The following is a 19,140-nucleotide window of genomic DNA, read 5'->3' on the forward strand; positions in this document are numbered from 1 at the left end:
GAATGCTTGTATCATTGGAGAGAAAATAAGTGTTTTTGATGCATTTGTGATAATCTGATGTGGTAGTTGACTTGCCGCATTTATGAGTGCATTTAGCTCTTTGTATTGGTTATGGTCTTTAATTTTATATCCGTGCAAAAATCTTTGTTGAGCATAAGTGTATGAGTTTTGATCAATCCTACAAATGTTAGGTTAAATTCTTTCATCTTCATTTAAGTTCTTACATTTTTACCTTTTTTTCCTCAACCTAACCAAATATAGGCCTACGCACCATATTTTATAAGCATATTGAAGAAGACAACACGTGAATGGTTTATTAGCAAAGTTCAAAAGCTACAACAGATAGCTAATTAAATTTACATACATTCTAACATATTTACACAAATAAATGATGCGTCATAAGGGGTAGGGGTGGTTATCACTCATCACCCATTTATCACTCACAACATCCAATCAATTTCCGCATTGTCATCAACCATTATTCTATCACTCACAACCTTTTTAGTGGAAATGACCATCAGTCACAACACCCAACAATAAACCCTCACACCCCTCATATGTTCCCTTTATCACGCGTCAATTTTATCACGTGAATAAAGATTCACACGTTAACATCTATGGGTGGCGGTGATTTGGTAGCTTGTATCACGCATGGAGGTATTTTATAACGGGGATTAATCCCCACCCCGGGTCCCCTAAGTTGATCTACAGGACACTTTTAGGTATTGACAAATTTTTAACATAAAGAGTAAATGCCAACTGATTACTTCAACGCAAAAGCATAAAGAAAGTATAAAAGTATATACTATATATAAGTACGTATGTTGTGTGTTCTTGTGAGAATAATTATAACTTGCAAAATGGAGCTTGTGTCTTGTCTTTAAGAAGAATCACTGTAACTATTCTTTTGGGCATTTCAATAGTGCATGCATAACATAGCAAAACCAAGAATCATAAAAGAGGCATATATGTAACTATATGAACAATGGAAGGATCATGCATTTTGGTGGTGGAAGTAGTCAAGTATGCCAATTTTACATATCTTTCAAGTAGTCAAGTATACCAATTTTACATATCTTTCTTGGGAAAATGAGGTTGATAGTTAAAAAAATTAAGTTGATTAAAGATCCACTTGACAGAAAATGAGAAGGTAGGTGAAGATGACAATTAATTAACTTGGGAGTTAAACACTATGCTTGAATTAACACCTGATCATACCAATTAGTTGGTAAACATAAGATCAGTATGGTGCATAGTTTTATACAATTTAGAAAAGTTAATAATTTAGACAGGCCAAAAAACTAAACAACAAGAAAAGACTACAGCTAATTATGCTTTCCAAGGTGACCAACACAAAGACAACAAATCATGTTGACTTAAGAAATTATGATCCATATAATATGTTGAATATAGAAAGCATTGTTGCCGCATATATAAAACTAAGAATTGTTAACTAGAAGTGCAATAAAGCCTAAACTGTAAGTAGCCTGAAACAAGACAAATTAAATCACATAATAGGATTACTCTCAGTTGCTTGCTTAGAAAAATCAAGTATGCCAAGGTCTCATGTCGATCTGGAAATTACCGTTTGTAAAAGTCTAAGGCTTTAAGATATCCCTATCGAATTCTTATTGTCCCAAGAAAAAAGTGTTATGGATTAATACCATTGCAAGGTATGTGACTTGTCCCACATCGGTTGTATGGGCAACTGATGTGGGGTTAATATACCAAATGAGCTCTCTCACCCATCATACTAGTCTTTTGGGCTGAATTCTCTCGTTTGGTATGTAACATTGGTATCCGAGCCAGAACTCGGAGTGGTGGCCTAGAGAGAACCAGCCGTGACCAACAAGGATGTTGGCCATTAAGGAGGGTCGATTGTTATGGACTAATACCATTGCAAGGTATGAGACTTGACCAACGAGGATGTTGGCCATTAAGGAGGGTCGGTTGTTATGGACTAATTATACCATTGCAAGGACTTGTCCCATATCGGTTGTATGGGCAACTGATGTGGGGTTTATATACCAAATGAGCTCTCTCACCCACCAGACTAGTCTTTTGGGTTGAGTTCTCTCGTTTAGTATGTAACAAGACGAACCTGGTGCACGAAGCTCATGCATTCATGGTGTCCACTGTCCAATGGGTATGCCAACTTGAACTTGGGTTTAATGTACCTCATCTTTTCCCAAGTTTTTGCAACACAACTTAAACCTATGACCTCCATGTCACATGACAATAACCTTACTATTTCTCCGAGCTAGGTTCACCCAATGGTTCTAGTAAATTTGAGGGCAGTAGAAGGAATTAATGTAGAATTTAACAATTTCAAATAGTTTTGTTCAAATTAGTATATACTTCAGTTGTATAGAGTACAATAGTACATGATTAATAATCAGCCATATAAATAAGTTTTGTAGTATATACCAAGCAAACTATAAACACTCAACTTACAAATATATATAGAATGAAATTAAGAAGTACTTCACCTAAGATGTAATTAAAATAGCCAATCCTTGTTTCCACTTTGAAAATGTGTTTCTTTCCTTCACTTTACATGGGCAAAAAGCATCGATCAAATATGATATATAGTAGTTGTATGATCATCATTGAACTATGGATAATGACCTAGACGCAACTCCAAATCAACATCATTTTCAACCCAATCTTGATGCCCTATTTTTGTACTCTCTATATTGCTAGTTTCCATTTCAGAACTCCCAATTCCAAGGTTCAAATTCACCCTCAAATGCTCCTCATGAAGGGCACGATCATCATCGAACGGTTTGGCAGCCAAAGCCCAATGAAAATTAGGGTTTGATGGTGTAAACTGATAACCATGATCACCTGTCCGAAACCCTAAAGAAGAACCAAGATTATACTGAGCCTCTTCGTTAGGAGTAAGACTGAAAGATCTCGAAGAAACCGATGTCGAATGATCTTTATCGGGTTTGGTTGAAGCAGTGTTGTGTTTTTTGGCTTTTGCTTTGTCTTTTCTATGGATGTTCATGTGACCTCCTAAGGCTTGAGCGTTTGTGAACCCTCTTTTGCAGAAAGTACACTCATACGAGCGACCTAAACCCTGATCTTTCGAGCTATTCGGAGACAACGAGCAGCGACTAGTTTCGTGATCGCTGGACGTATCTGAATTTCCAGAACCCATAACTACAAGAAGGATGTCCGAAGGATATCTTTTAGGTTTTAGGATATATCAAGATCAAGAAAGTTTCTTTGTAGAGAGAATAAATGGTGATAAAGTTTAGGGTTGACACAGTTGAAGAGGAAAATGGTAGAGACGAATTAAGGGAGTTTATATTGACCAAAAGATCCATTGGATCAAAGGATTATGACATAAAAAATGAATTTTCTTGCTGCTAGTTTCTGTAAGCGGCCGGCCCGGAAACTTACCTATCTGTATAACTTATATGAATACAAAGCTGACGTAATAGGTATTTTAATACCGACTACAAAATGCCAAATAAAATCCTACGAAAGTAGCTAAAGTAAATACATGTATACGCTAATTTGGGGCTAAATTAGGAGTGAGTAACCTTTGCGTTAAAAAAAATACATGCATATGCATACATGCATGTGTATTCTTTGTTGAAACTAGTGTTAAGCACTCCCGCATTGCGGTGGTGCCATCAACACTCAATTTGTAGCGTGTTAGTGTAAATAACTTAAACCTAAACGTAAAACACAGAAAAGAATAACTAAGTTGATCTAGGACCCGTGTTGCGACGAACCTTTCAAACGTGAAAAAATAGACTACGCAAAAACGTTGAACCACACACACATTGGATTGCGTTAACTCGCAAAATTTAGAACGGAACGTAAAATGAAAAATTTACGTAAGATGAAAAGTATAGAAGAACAAAGTTGAAAGTACAAAAATTATAAGATTAAATTGCAAAGGATGAAAGGTTTGGCATTATAAGTAAAAAAGCAAATAGTTTTGGTTAAAAGTGAAACATTTTTTATTTTTGAAACCCCTTCAAGATATGTGGTACACATCTCTATGCATACAAATGTTTGAAAACCTCCAAAGCATAAGATACACATCTCTATGCATACAAATGTTGTAAATTTAGAGTATGTCTTTTTATAATATATACACATAATTACAATATTTAAACGTTGGGAGTTATGGAAGCCATCACCATGAAATCACAAAATAAATGTTATAGCCTTTCTTGGAATTTAATTTTAAAGTGCATATTATAATATCAAGTCAGTATAATTATATAACTAGCGGTTAACCTGCGTCTTGCGGGTGCAGGGGTTTTAAAACTGTGTTAAATAGTAAGCAAACAACGATTAAAATCGGAAAAAATCATCAAACAAAAATATGACTTTTATACTGTCATATGACGTAAAATGTAAGTACAGAGAAACACAAACTTATACCGCAAGCTGGCGTAAAACATAGACAAACCGGAAACTTTACCAAAAAGGTTGTAACCTAAACACAAAAAAAGACAAAATTTGAAGGGGCACAGTAAAATATACAAATTTGAGGTACTTAAAATATAAATATTATTCACTACAAGACAAAGACTCTTAAAAAAAAAAAACGAAAAACACCGTTTCTAAGACTGCTTGATGTGGGGCTTGGGTTAATATGTGGCGGAGATGAGCTCCACCAGGCCACCCTGAAAAAAGTAGGGTGTGGTAACGACGTGGGCTAGCTAGCGTGGGTTGACATGTCGAAATATATATATATATGGGACCGCTAAAATGAAAACCAACTCCAGTTGTAAGAACAATGAGAACGTTTTGATCCGGGGCGAGTTGGACAAATTTTTTTTCATAAACGTAGATGCGTGTATTATAAACACATTTATAAAAAAAATTCAAAAAAAAAAATATCGTGTGTGTAGGTTTGAGCACCAAAAGTTAGTGTTTACGGGTACCGTAAATTTTATTACGGTACCCGTAAACACAAACTTTTTGTGCTCAAAACTACACACACGACATTTTTTTGAGTTTTTTTTTACAAATGTGTTTATAATACATGGCTCTACGTTTATGAAATTTTTTTTTGGCCCAACTCGCCCCGTACGGTGTAGTTCTCATGGTTCTTACAACTGGAGGTGGTTTTCATTTTAGCGGTCACATATATATATATATATATATATATATATATATATATATATATATATATATATATACAGGGAGAAGATCATGCGAGAACCACCTCTTATTGTGAGAACCGCGAGAACCAATGTGAACACACAAAAAATGCCTAAAAATAGCTAAAAATCACACAAATTTTTTTTTTGAATTTTTTAATATTTTTATATAAAAAAATCGCTACTTTTCGAAGCAAAAAAAAAATAAAATTTTTTTAACAATTTTTTTTTGCTTCTAAAAGTAGCGATTTTAACATAAAAAATATTAAAAAATTGAAAAAAAAATTTTTAGATTTTTTTTAGATTTTTTTAGGTTTTTTGTGGGTTTAGTTTTTTGCATTTTAGCTTGGTTGGGGGGGGGGGGTGGGGGAGGGGGGTTTAGGTTTTTTTTTTTTTTTTTTGGGGGGGGGGGTGGGGTTAAGCATTTAGCTTGGGGGGGGGGGAGGGGGGGTTTAGGTTTTTTTTTTGTGGGGGTGGGGGGGGGTTAGGTTTTTTTTAGCTATTTTAGGTTGTGTTCACATTGGTTCTCAAAGTTCTCACAATAAGGGTGGTTCTCGCATGAGCCCCTCCCTGTATATACATATATATATAAATATATATATATATATATATATATATATATATATATATATATATATATATATATATATATATATATATATATATATGTATGTATATACAGGGAGGGGAACCTAAAATAGCTAAAAAAACCTAAAAAAACCTAACCCCCCCAACCAAAACCTAACCCCCCCCCCAAAAAAAAAAAACCTAACCCCCCCCCCCCCCAAAAGCTAAATGCTAAAAAAAACCTAAAAAGAACCTAAAAAAACCTAACCCCACCCCCCCAAGCTAAAATGCTAAAAACTAAATGTTGGTGCACTTGTGTCTGTACTTTGTCTGTATTCGGTCTGATATAAACGATGTCCTGATTTGTGTTGTAAGTTGACCAAGTCAACCATCCTCCGGTTTGACTTGGACAACAGTTGAAAGATGTTCTGATCGAAGGATAGCCTCGAAGGATACACCTGATCCTTCGAGGTGATCGAAAGATATGGTTCGACCATGGTTCGACCATTAGACCTCGAAGGATGATCCTTCGAGGTCCATGCTGATCTTTCGTGTGAACTATGATCGATAGATGATCCTTCGGACCATCTATCAGATCCTTCGATCCAGACTTCATGGGCTGGGTATATATACCCATGCATGTGTTGAGTTTCGGCAGACAGACACACACAGACAGAAAGATACCGAGAGATAGAGAGTTTCTTGAGAGCATTCTGTCCAGAACTCACACACACACCTAGAGAGTTTATAGAACATTTCTGTAAACATTGAGCTTGTAACCGAACCCTCATTGCATTAATACAAGTTGTGTTAATCGGTGAACTTGTGTGTTTGTTTCTCTACTTGCTACTAACTCGGTTTGCTTGCTAGCTTGGATTCCGCACTCGCTAGTAGGTTTGTATAACAAGGTTTAGGTTCGTAATCCTCCGCGAAAAGGGACCTACAAGTGGTATCAGAGCTTGGCTCTTTACCTTGTTTAAAACCGGGTTTTTACAAGTTGTGGTGTGTTGAAACACTTGGTTTTGCACCTGTTTTTACTTGTTTTCTTGCTTTTTCTTTGAGTAAAAACGTGTCTAAACTAACCGGGAGTGTTTAAAGTGGGGTTGGGTAACTTGAAAAATTGTTTTAAGTGACTTTGTATTTTCCGGTTAAATCTCCGGTTAACATTCCGGTGACTGGTGTTGAAGATAAGGATTTCATTTTTGGCAAAATTTTCAAAGTTGGTGGGAAAGTACGTCTGACCATACCTTTTGCCGAAAGTTGACCTTCACCAACCTGTCACCTTTTCACCAACCTTTCACATCAGATCAGATTGTGTCAGAGCTCTCGAAAGATATCTTTCGGCATCGAAAGATTATCCTTCGATATCTGTCGATCAAGGAAGGCTCGAAAGATTACTATCTTTCGACCCATCCTTCGAAGTCTGAATCATATCCTTCGAGAAAGGAATCTAATCGAAAGACTAGTGTCCGAAAGATTAGGATCCTTCGTATTGGTGAATCTTTCGAGATCTGTTGTTCGAAAGATAAGGATTTAACACGAAAGATAAGGATCTTTCAAAAGAGAATCTTTCGTGTTCTTGAGTCTTTCGAGATCATTGTTCGAGAGTCAACAGTAATCTTTCGAGTACTGTTGATCCTTCGAACAAGGTTATATCTTTCGATTGTGGTCAGTTTATTGTTAACAAGTTTCTGTGATCTCAGATCTTTCGACCAGGATCCTTCGGCTGTGTGATCTTTCGGGTGGCAATCATCCTTCGTGACTTTGACATAGAATTTATTTTTCTTGTCGAAGATGAATCCGAGTTGGTGGGGAACTCCTGCTCCAGATAATGGTGAATATACAAGTTCAGGTGTCACTCCCTCATGGTGGGGTACACCGGCTCCAGACGATGGAAAATACACGAATACAAGGTCATCTCCATTATGGGCCGAACCTCCCACACCACCTCGAATTACTGCAGAAATGTGGGCATCAGTTATCAATCAAAGGCAAAGTGAACCGAAAATAACAACAACAGATTGTTTTGGCAATCCAATACAAGTCCCTGTAAAGCCGCCTCCCACCACAGACATGTATGGACATCCATTACCCCCAGTTGCCGTACAACACCATTATTCTACTGTAGAATCGTCACTTCTTAAGAACAGTAGTCAGACAAAAACGGCGTTGTATGCTGAAATTGTCAAAGATGTCAGCAATGGTGGATCCTCGGGGAATGATGACAGTTCTGAACATGTTAGAAGTTCAGGTGAAGATGTTTCAACTTCAGTGGAGGGTGATACAACTTCAAGTTCAAGTGAGGATGGATCTGGTATTGATTCTGATGCAGAAAGGCCAACACCTGAGAGTAATTCCAGTCAGGTATGTGTTGATGAACCAACTGCTGTCGATTGTGATGATTGTGCTAGATTAAAGGCAAACATGTCTGAGTTGCAAGGCAAACATGATGCCTTACAGGCTAGTTTGTTTGACTTGCAAGACAAACATGTTTCATTGAATGCCAAGTGGTGTGAATTGCAAAGCAAACACGAAGCTTTGCAAGAGAAATATGATGTGACATTTATCCACAACCAGAAGTTGACCGTGGATCTTTCAAAATGCACAGAAGCCAATATGTTTTATGAAAACCATGAAAAAGAATTTAAGTCAATGATTGAGACGTTAAAGAAAGATAAAACTGAATTGACTAAAATGGTTTCCAGAAAACAAACGGAAATTAATTTGTATATCTCACGTCTTGAGACAATGCAAAAAGAAATGGCTTGTGTGAAAACCGAAAGTGATGCGATCCAACTTAAGCTAGATAGTTATTTGAGCTCTAGCTATGTGTTGGATCACATCATTGACGTTCAGAAAGAAAAACGGGATGTCACATGCATAGGATACAAGAAATGTCCACCACCTGTGAGACACAATTATGATGCGATGCCTGACGAGGAGGATAGAGTGTTCTTTGAACCATCTGTTCCTCTAGATGTGAAGGAGTTTGCAGCAGGACTCGGATACAAGGAAGATGTATCACCAGACTCAGATACTTCAGCAGATGCATGTGTGTCTTCTGCTGAACTGAATCAGGATCCACCAGTCATCATTGAGGATGCTGATTCTTCTGATGATGAATCTGATGATACCATCCCAGCAAAGTCTGATGCGGAAGTCAAAGATGGGGACATACCTCTCGAGAATTACATTCTATGTGATCCTCCTGTAAAACCCACTAAGACTGTTGCAATCGAGTCCTCGTCTGCAAAAGAGTCAGAGGGTGTGAACTTGCTGTACACTCTCGTTGGTGATGATAAAATCTACTCTGACAAAGATTTTCCTATTAAAAATGTTAATCAATCTTTAATAAGTAAAGTCTTTGAAGATTCGACAAGTAAGTTTTTGGGAAAGACAGGACCACGTGTTACAGTTACACAGTGTCCTCCTATTCCGAAGGCCGAAATTCGGAAACAATTTGGAAATAAGAAATTACCAACAGAGAAGAGGCAGCCAAACCATGCCAAACCTAAAGGAAAGGCACCGACTCAGGGTCAGAAGAAACAGACCCAAAAGAAAAACAAGAATGTGAACTTTGTGAAATCTAAGGGAACGGACAAAATCGAAACTTATGAGAACAAATCTAACTTAGATTTTGTTAAACAAGCAACAGTTTTGAAAAGAAATGATCCAAACTGTTCAAAACCCAGTACCTCGGGATCACAGAGTTCATCATCGTCGGCAAGACGATCACATGATGCTTCGGGGATTATTGAACGAAGATATTGTTTTGAGTGTGGAACAATTGGACATATCATTCGAAATTGTCCATATCTTCATAAGTTGAAAGAAAAGGTTGATGATCCCCGTGAACAAAGTCATGCCGCCCAAGAGAATAGAAAAGGCAAACAGGGCGAAAACAAGAAAAAGGTTCGGAAGATAAACCTCGTGAAATCAAGAGGGACTGATAAAATTGATACTTCCAAAAACAAATCCAATAAGGATTTTGTTAAACAAAGTAAAATTTTGAAAAGAAACAGTCAAAACAACTATACACAACACACAAACGGTTGTGATGTAGGACCAAGTACCTCAAGATCACGAAGTTCATCATCCGGCTATTGCAGTTATGATACTCCGAGGTTTGTTGAGCGGAGATCATGCCTTGAATGCTGTGAGTATGGGCACATCATTAAGAATTGTCCATATTTCACCAAGAGAAAGACAAAAATTGATGCCCCCCATGGTAACAATTACCATAAAAGATCTGTTTCACCAAAACAGGACCCTCGTCTTGTTAAACAACGAGCAAAGAAACAGAAAAAGAAACAAAGAAAAGAAGTTGAAAAGATTTTAAAACCGGAGATTATTCAAACAAAATCTGTTAAATCGGATGTTAAACATGAAAAACAGAAAGAGATTTGGATACCAAAACCGGTAACTGTTTCAGGGGGAGCTACATCAATTCCGAATCATCGGGAAATGGATGTTACAATTCTCGATGATGACGGACGACCCAAGTCTGTGAAGGCTTGGGTCCCTCTCTCCAACTAATCTCTGAGTGAGTGTGCAGGAAGTTCCAGGATGAACTATTGATAGTCTTAGGATTGTTGATAGTGGAATGTCCTTGCACAAGATAGGCGACAGAAGAAATTGTTGCCTTTGATGGAGAGAGAGAAAAGAAAAAGAAAATTTGGATGAATGAAGTTGCAAAATTCGACCAAATGAAAAACGTGTCAAAATTTGGTCATTCTGGTTTTTGATCGGGTCCTCAGGAACGAATGAAGTGAAATGTGTGCCGATGCCTTTGCATGGATTGAACATCCGCACACCATTTCTGAAAGAGAAAGTCAAAGACCTTCGCTGGTGAAATGTGGAAGACCAGCCGGACCCGGAGGTTTATGAGCTTGTTGCTGTCAAGAGATTTTTCAGTAGTTGCAAATTCGACCTTGAAGTCCACACCGGGTGGATATCCAGTTGGGAGAGTGCTTAGATTCCTTGCAATGCACGGAACAGTTGCAGGATACGCCTCTAAATTCTTAATCTCTCCTATACTTGTCGATATTTAAGCTACTTTGTGAATTATTATTATCTCGAACAGCACTCTTTGACCTGACACGTTGATCTCGGATATCACCTCACACGTGATTGTTTCAATGTGAAACTCATCAATGTTGTCATGGTTCGCACCGCTTACCGACATGCCAACTCATTTTTCCAAAATTTGTTAAATCTTTTCTGATAAAACTTAATTTTGGTAAACGGCATTAAGGTCAAGCACAAGAGTAAACCAACATCGGAAAATCATTTTTGAAAATCTCTTTGTGTGTTTTAAATTTATCTTAGTTTATTGATTTTAGGGGGAGTAAATCCAAAAATCAGAAAATCCAAAAACATCGAAAAATTTCAAAAACACAAAAGCAATAGAAAAACAAAAATGAGTTTCCTGGCGAGCAAAAGAGAAAGTGATAGTACATCAGTGGTCTATCCAAACCTCTTTAAACCTTAAATGCAAAACGATAAGCAGCTCTATATAAGATGTATCGGTAGGCTCACAATCATTTTAAAGTGTGCAGGGTGATATAAATCTTAATCGACTGAAGACCAGGTGGGAACCATTCATTGGCATATGGTCTTAGTACCGAAATTTCGTTTGATAGATTGCCGAGGTTCTGAGATATTCGGTCTTTATGCTGCTTATCATCTGGGTATCATGGTTGTATCTTTTACCGAAAAAGAACGGGGACGCAAGTCTAGATCTTCCATGATACTATACATACGTGTATATATTGCATACTGCATTCGACCTCAATAAGTGATAAACAATCACATGTCCATATCAAATAAGTGATAAACAATCACATGTCCATATCAAATAAGTGATAATATATCACATTTATCCGGGTGTCAAGTTCGTCTCTCTGCTGTACGAAAGTACTGACCTGTTCACGGACTTGCACCTGTGCCCTCATGCATATGAAAATCAAGTTCCTCATCAATAAGTGATTTTATCACAAAGGGCTTGTTTTCAATTCAAAATAAGTGAGTATCTCACATTTTATACGGTCAAACAGATGATAATTGGTATACTCACCGGTAAGATGAACTCTCGTGCATACCTTGATACGGGAATGTGTCGTGATGTGGATGAACACCGGTCGGTAAGTATAAATCATACATTAACGTATCCTCTAAACATGATTACATCTGATGAGTTGAGCTTAAGTGGACAACAATACCGATAATTGTTATAGGATGCTTATCTAAATGTTAACTAACTGAACAACAAGAGTGTTTTGGCATGACCGTACACTGATATGATTCTCTTACCCTCGAAACTCGCAAAAAGAATGTTTGTATATATTTATTTACTGCTTAACGTTTATTGTTTTCTTTTAAACAGTTTCGTCGTTTGGTGCATATCAGCACGACATTAGCGGTGATGTCGTTTGATAACACTCAAAGGATTCTAAATTGTTGTCTTTTAAATTTTATAAAAGCCAAAAAGATTTTATTTCTGCTTTATTTTCGATCGTACGATGTTGGAGCTCGAGTCTTCGTTGCCTGAAACCTGAACGAAAACCAAAGTGACTAAATCTTCATAAACGGTCAAAAATTTGCAGATTTTGAAAGTTAGAATTTAAAAATTGATAAATTTATTTAACTTTCAAACTGTCGGACGGTGTTTGATTATGACATGGTCATTCGTGTGTCATTTGTTTATACTATACTCCAAGCAGTTGTTCTCATTACGCGTTTAGATTTCTTGCATGTGCAGATTCTAAAGGCTAGGAGAACATGGTCGATGACAAGCTTTGGAATGAAGACACGACGAGAAGGCGCTCAACTGATGAAGATGATCGAGTAGCCGCTGACCATCCTCAACACCACAAGGATCTCACTTCATAAAGATAAAGTCCATTCACGAGCATAACTCAAGGGGGAGCTTATGTTAAGGGGGAGTTTGTCAACACACTTCCTACATGATACGGGTAGTTTGTTGATACACTCTCTGCTTGCAAGACGTGAAGACTTTGAAGATCCTCCGACATTGAAGACTTGAAAGGACATCAGAGTTTTGATAACTCGAAGACCAAAGACCGTCGAAGTTCAAGACGAGTCTACAACCATAGAAGATAAAGACAAAGCTACAGCCAAGGGGGAGTTTGTTGGTGCACTTGTGTCTGTACTTTGTCTGTATTCGGTCTGATATAAACGATGTCCTGATTTGTGTTGTAAGTTGACCAAGTCAACCATCCTCCGGTTTGACTTGGACAACAGTTGAAAGATGTTCTGATCGAAGGATAGCCTCGAAGGATACACCTGATCCTTCGAGGTGATCGAAAGATATGGTTCGACCATGGTTCGACCATTAGACCTCGAAGGATGATCCTTCGAGGTCCATGCTGATCTTTCGTGTGAACTATGATCGATAGATGATCCTTCGGACCATCTATCAGATCCTTCGATCCAGACTTCATGGGCTGGGTATATATACCCATGCATGTGTTGAGTTTCAGCAGACAGACACACACAGACAGAAAGATACCGAGAGATAGAGAGTTTCTTGAGAGCATTCTGTCCAGAACTCACACACACACCTAGAGAGTTTATAGAACATTTCTGTAAACATTGAGCTTGTAACCGAACCCTCATTGCATTAATACAAGTTGTGTTAATCAGTGAACTTGTGTGTTTGTTTCTCTACTTGCTACTAACTCGGTTTGCTTGCTAGCTTGGATTCCGCACTCGCTAGTAGGTTTGTATAACAAGGTTTAGGTTCGTAATCCTCCGCGAAAAGGGACCTACTTGTTGGTGCACTTGTGTCTGTACTTTGTCTGTATTCGGTCTGATATAAACGATGTCCTGATTTGTGTTGTAAGTTGACCAAGTCAACCATCCTCCGGTTTGACTTGGACAACAGTTGAAAGATGTTCTGATCGAAGGATAGCCTCGAAGGATACACCTGATCCTTCGAGGTGATCGAAAGATATGGTTCGACCATGGTTCGACCATTAGACCTCGAAGGATGATCCTTCGAGGTCCATGCTGATCTTTCGTGTGAACTATGATCGATAGATGATCCTTCGGACCATCTATCAGATCCTTCGATCCAGACTTCATGGGCTGGGTATATATACCCATGCATGTGTTGAGTTTCAGCAGACAGACACACACAGACAGAAAGATACCGAGAGATAGAGAGTTTCTTGAGAGCATTCTGTCCAGAACTCACACACACACCTAGAGAGTTTATAGAACATTTCTGTAAACATTGAGCTTGTAACCGAACCCTCATTGCATTAATACAAGTTGTGTTAATCGGTGAACTTGTGTGTTTGTTTCTCTACTTGCTACTAACTCGGTTTGCTTGCTAGCTTGGATTCCGCACTCGCTAGTAGGTTTGTATAACAAGGTTTAGGTTCGTAATCCTCCGCGAAAAGGGACCTACACTAAACCCCAAAAAAACCTAAAAAAATCTAAAAAAAATCTAAAAAAAATCAAAAAAAAATCTAAAATTTTTTTTTGAATTTTTTAATATTTTTTATGTTAAAATCGCTACTTTTAGAAGCCAAAAAAAAAAATTTTGCTTCGAAAAGTAGCGATTTTTTTATAAATAATATTAAAAAATTCAAAAAAAAATTTTTGTGTGATTTTTAGCTATTTTTAGGCATTTTTGGTGTGTTCACATTGGTTCTCGTGGTTCTCACAATAAGAGGTGGTTCTCGCATGATCTTCTCCCTATATATATATATATATATATATAGAGAGAGAGAGAGAGAATTAGATAACAAACAACAGAAAATTTGATAACAAAACAATATGAAATGAAAAAGAAAAAAAATTAAAAATGGTAATCTAAATTCTCATCCAAATCTTCACTGTCATCATCCTCTTCTTTTTGAATTTGTTTTGGCGTTTTGAACCTTTGAATACCTTAGCTAGATGCCAACTTTTCTACATAAACCCCGTCTTTTTTAGACGAAGCTTGTTAGTGGCATCCTGTTTTTTGATGTGATATTCTTGTTTGGTGGCATGTCATTAAAGATCAACTTTTGCTCGATGTTATTTATAATAATGGAGTCCAAAATAGCATTTTACACTTGTGTTGATCCGTTCATGCCATGTATATATTCATCAAGAACAAAGCTCACATGATGACATATCACTGTCATCAGTCTCTTTTTCTTGAATATTTGTCAATCTCATTCAGCAAAAGATTATAGAGATACCAACCTCAGAGAAGAATCCATTCATCGAAAGCTTTGCCATCTGTGGTTTTTTAACCATTTTCTTTGCGTTTAAAGTTAGTGGTTTCTAGGGAACATGGTGTTTATTTTTTTGGGTGTGATTAGTTCATTGTGTAGAGACCCCTCTCCTATAGGAGTTTTTTGGCGCGCAGTTTAGACGAAATTTTTTATTATAATAAATGATAGTAATAAAGTAACCGTCTTTTTAGTTACTGTGCGTATTTACTGTTTTGTTCAGTTTTATCAGTTTCTACGGTAATAGACGTCCCATATTCCAAGTTTGACGTTTTTTTAAATGGCGTTATGCAGACCAAGATGACAAAGTACAATAACCGAGAAAATATTAAGCACGAAAAATATTTTTTGTTATTTTTGGCGTTTTGTAAGCAATAACATTTTGTAATATTTTTTTTGGCGTTTTGCAAATAAATAGAGAAATATATCATTTAATTATCTTAAGGAAAAAAGGAAATTACACAGAAGAAAACTAACAAAAAAAAATTAAAACTTTTCATGAGAAGGTACTTTATCCGAGTAGTATCCATCACTTGCGTCATCTTCTTCCTCGGAGTCTTCATGTAGACCTTCATCCATGTCATCACTTTCACGTTCATCGGCTTCTTGTTCCTGAAGATTCTGAAGCCTCCATTTGAACATGTCTTGCATTAACGACATTTTTGAGTCCTTGTCTGTGTTCAAACAAGTGACGTTATGCAATTCTTCCATGAACCCAAGCCCCTGCTTTGTCATGATGTTTTCAAGCAGGTAGTGTTCCTGCTCTCCGCTGTTGTATATAACGATAACCATGTCTGTTTCATCATCAAAACGCCATGATGTCATGACAGCGTCCGGCTATCCATCTGCTTTGATTGGTCCAAATTTCCTTGTTAATGCTTTGATAAGCATATGTGTTTCATGGCATTCATTATCCAGAGCGATGCCAAGAAATAGGGAACCCATATGTACCTCTTCTTCCATCTTCAAAATTGCCTTGATCGTCCGAACATACACCCTCCTTCTGTTGTCAAAACGCAAGATGAATCGCCTGATTGCCAGAGTGTATCTCCACCAAACGATGGTTGCCATTTTTGGCGCTTTGGTTAAATTGACGTTTTTGGTAAAAGATGTTTTTGCAGAAATGTTAGATTGAAGTGATTATGGAAGCGATGTTTTATGTCGTTTATATAATTATGTTTTTGGCGCGTAATTTAGGAGGGAATTTCTTCTAATAAATGTTAATAACTGAATTTCAGTTACTGTGTTGTTTGCTCTTCCTGTAATCTCTAACGCGTTTTATCACTAATTTTTGGCGTTTTGTATTTAATGGGATTTTATTTTTTTTTGAATGGCGTGTTATCATTTTTGTTGGCGTTTTGAATTTGAGCGGTAAAAGACCATTTTACCCTTAATGAAGCGCGTCCCACATAATAAAATTGATGTTATTTTCGAAAACGCCACCACGCAATCTAGTCCATGGATTGTTTTGATATGACGATCCATAACAGTTTTCACCGTTCTCACACTTTCTCCCATTTTCTCTAAATCCTACCCACACACACACACACACACATATATATATATATATATATATTAAATTTTGACATTTATATAATAAAACACACCACTAATTAAATTTAAAAAAAGTTACATACAATCCTAATGTTGATTTTGGCGATCCCCACTCGATCGTCGTAGCTTAGTCGCTCGCATGCACACAACCGAAGCATGCTTTAAACCGATCCATGTGCGGTTTTAGCTCCTGCCACTTATGTTGACACGCGTTCAAGTTGTGACGCGCGTTTCCAACATGTTGTTGGTATTCCTAAAACGCTCGTGTCCAGTAGGCGGTTTGACCACGATGTAGCGTTCATTGTGCGTCAACGATTGATGTCACTAGCACTAGCTCCTCCTACTCGGTCCAATGAAACATTTTCGGTTTTTGGGTTGGTTTTGGATGAAGATTTGTGTTTGAAGAAAGTAGATGTGAAAAATATTGATGTTTGGGATGAGTATTTATAGGTAAAAAATAGTAAAAACTTTTTAAAATTTGATTTACATAGTGGTAACCGTCATGGCCAACGGCTAGCCCAAACGGCTATGGGTAATGGTCATATTTTGCTAGCCAACCCCAGCGATCCACATCATCTCCCCAACCCGCCCCACACTAGGCTTCATAGCCACACCAGAGGGGCAACACCGCTACCCAAACTGGCCTGGTGTGGCTAAAGCGGTGTTGGTTTGGTTCCCACACCCCAAACCCAAACCCACACCCCACTGTCTAACATCTTACCCTAAATGTTATTATGGTAATATTGATGAAATGGACTTAACAAGATAACCCTTAGATTAAACTCACATTGGAGTCTTTATATCTATGCAAGGGCGCAACTTCTAGTGGGCGGTCGATTCTTCGAACTTTTCGCTCAATAGTGGAGAGTATGCAGTTTTCGTATAATTTTTTTTTAGTATATACGTTATCGACCCCCCGGTTTATAGAAATTTTTGAGTATATACGTTTTCGACCTCCGATTGGAAATCTCAAGATTTGCCATTATATCCATGATTTCTATGTATTATAGTGAAAAATAAAATAAATAAAACACTATTATATTGGATTTTCTATAATAGATAAAAAATACAGAAACTAATTAAGATCATATATTCAAAAGCTTCTCTATCATTATAATTTGACTAAATCACATCTTTTCCTTTAAAAACTGCTTACATCAGAATCTTCATCTCTATTTTTATATTACACACAAATATACTTATTTTGTTGTTTTTTCCCACTTTTATACACTCACAAAATTATTTTAGAGATGCTGACGGAGAAGTTAAAAAATGAAGAGCTGCATTTTTTTCTCTCTATAATTTTGTGATATGGATAATATAGAGGGCTTGATGTGGATGCTCTAAGTATGCCTTTGTATTTAGAGACTTCTATTCAATCCTATATAATTTATATTGTGAGTGTATAAAAACGAGAAAAAATAATAAAATAAGTGTTTATGAAAAAGATAAAGATAGATATGGAGAGTTGGATGTGAGAGTTACTTGAAAAAAAAATAGAGAAAAGTATATATGTTTAGTTAAATTATAGAGATAGAGACACAACGATAGAGGCTTCTCCAATTAATATGAATGCTCCTAGGAGCTCTCTTGTTCCTCCACGTTAACAAGGGCGCATGATAGAAGGGGGCAGGGGGACGTCCGACCCCCTGAATTTTTCGCTCAATAGGTCTGGTATGTAGTTTTCGTATAGATTTTTTTAGGTATACACGTTTTCGACCCCCCAGTTTTAATTTTTTTAGGTATATACGTTTTCGTCCCCCGGGTCGAAAATCTTAACCTTCGCCACTGCACGTTAACATTTCACCACTCATAAATTAGCCATCTCTCTCATCTCTCTCCTTATCACATTCCAAAACCTGATGTGATCCATTTATTTCACACTCTCTCCTTACCACATTTTGCATTCATTTCTTTTTTCTACATCACCTCAAACATGCTCATATACAAATGGGGTGCGGACCCCCGAACTTTTCGCTCAATAGTGTATGAAATGTAGTTTTCGTATAAATTTTTTTAGGTATATACGTTTTCGATCCCCCGTTTTTATAATTTTTTAGGTATATACGTTTTTGACCCCAGGATCGGAAATCTCAACCTTCGCCAGTGCACGTTAACATTTCACCACTCATAAATTAGCCATCTCTCTCCTCCAGTGGCGGACCCAGGAATTTTTCTATGGGGGTGCGGAATATTTTTAAAAAATTTTAGGCCCCTAGGTATATAAGTAAAAAAATCGGTTCGTATCGGGCCGGGTCGGGTCGGGTCGGGTCATGTAAAACAAACGAACATCAAACTAAATTTATATAATCATCAAAAACATGTCAAACCTTGTTACAAACATAATTAAAACGTCGACGCCCTACGGGTTTTCATTTTTTGAAATCTATCCAAAACATTATCTAAAACTAATTTCTTAAGCAATTTTTTCTCTATATAACATAATGTTTCAATTTTAATTTTCAACTGTTCAAGCCCTAGAAATCATAACGTAAGTTGTAATCACCCTAAAAATATATAAACAACATAATCACCCTAAAAATCATCTAAACGTTTTGAGCTTTAATTATTTTATTATAGTTTGAAATATTGTTGGGTTTGGTTAATGGGCTAAGACTTAGTAGGCTAGCTAGTTAGGA

The 19,140-nt window shown here is 37.0% G+C and overlaps 1 protein-coding gene across 1 annotated transcript; it reads right to left on the reverse strand.

Annotated features, from left to right (window-relative positions):
- Positions 1-2,516: 2,516 nt before the first annotated feature.
- LOC110928362 (transcriptional regulator TAC1-like) lies at positions 2,517-3,390 on the reverse strand. Its single transcript, XM_022171397.1, has one exon. The coding sequence runs from the start codon at positions 3,161-3,163 to the stop codon at positions 2,615-2,617; it is 549 nt and encodes a 182-aa protein (XP_022027089.1). The 5' UTR covers positions 3,164-3,390; the 3' UTR covers positions 2,517-2,614.
- Positions 3,391-19,140: the final 15,750 nt, after the last annotated feature.

This window comes from Helianthus annuus, chromosome 3 (genome assembly GCF_002127325.2).
Source record: "Helianthus annuus cultivar XRQ/B chromosome 3, HanXRQr2.0-SUNRISE, whole genome shotgun sequence".
In the NCBI taxonomy this organism is placed as follows: Eukaryota; Viridiplantae; Streptophyta; class Magnoliopsida; order Asterales; family Asteraceae; genus Helianthus; species Helianthus annuus.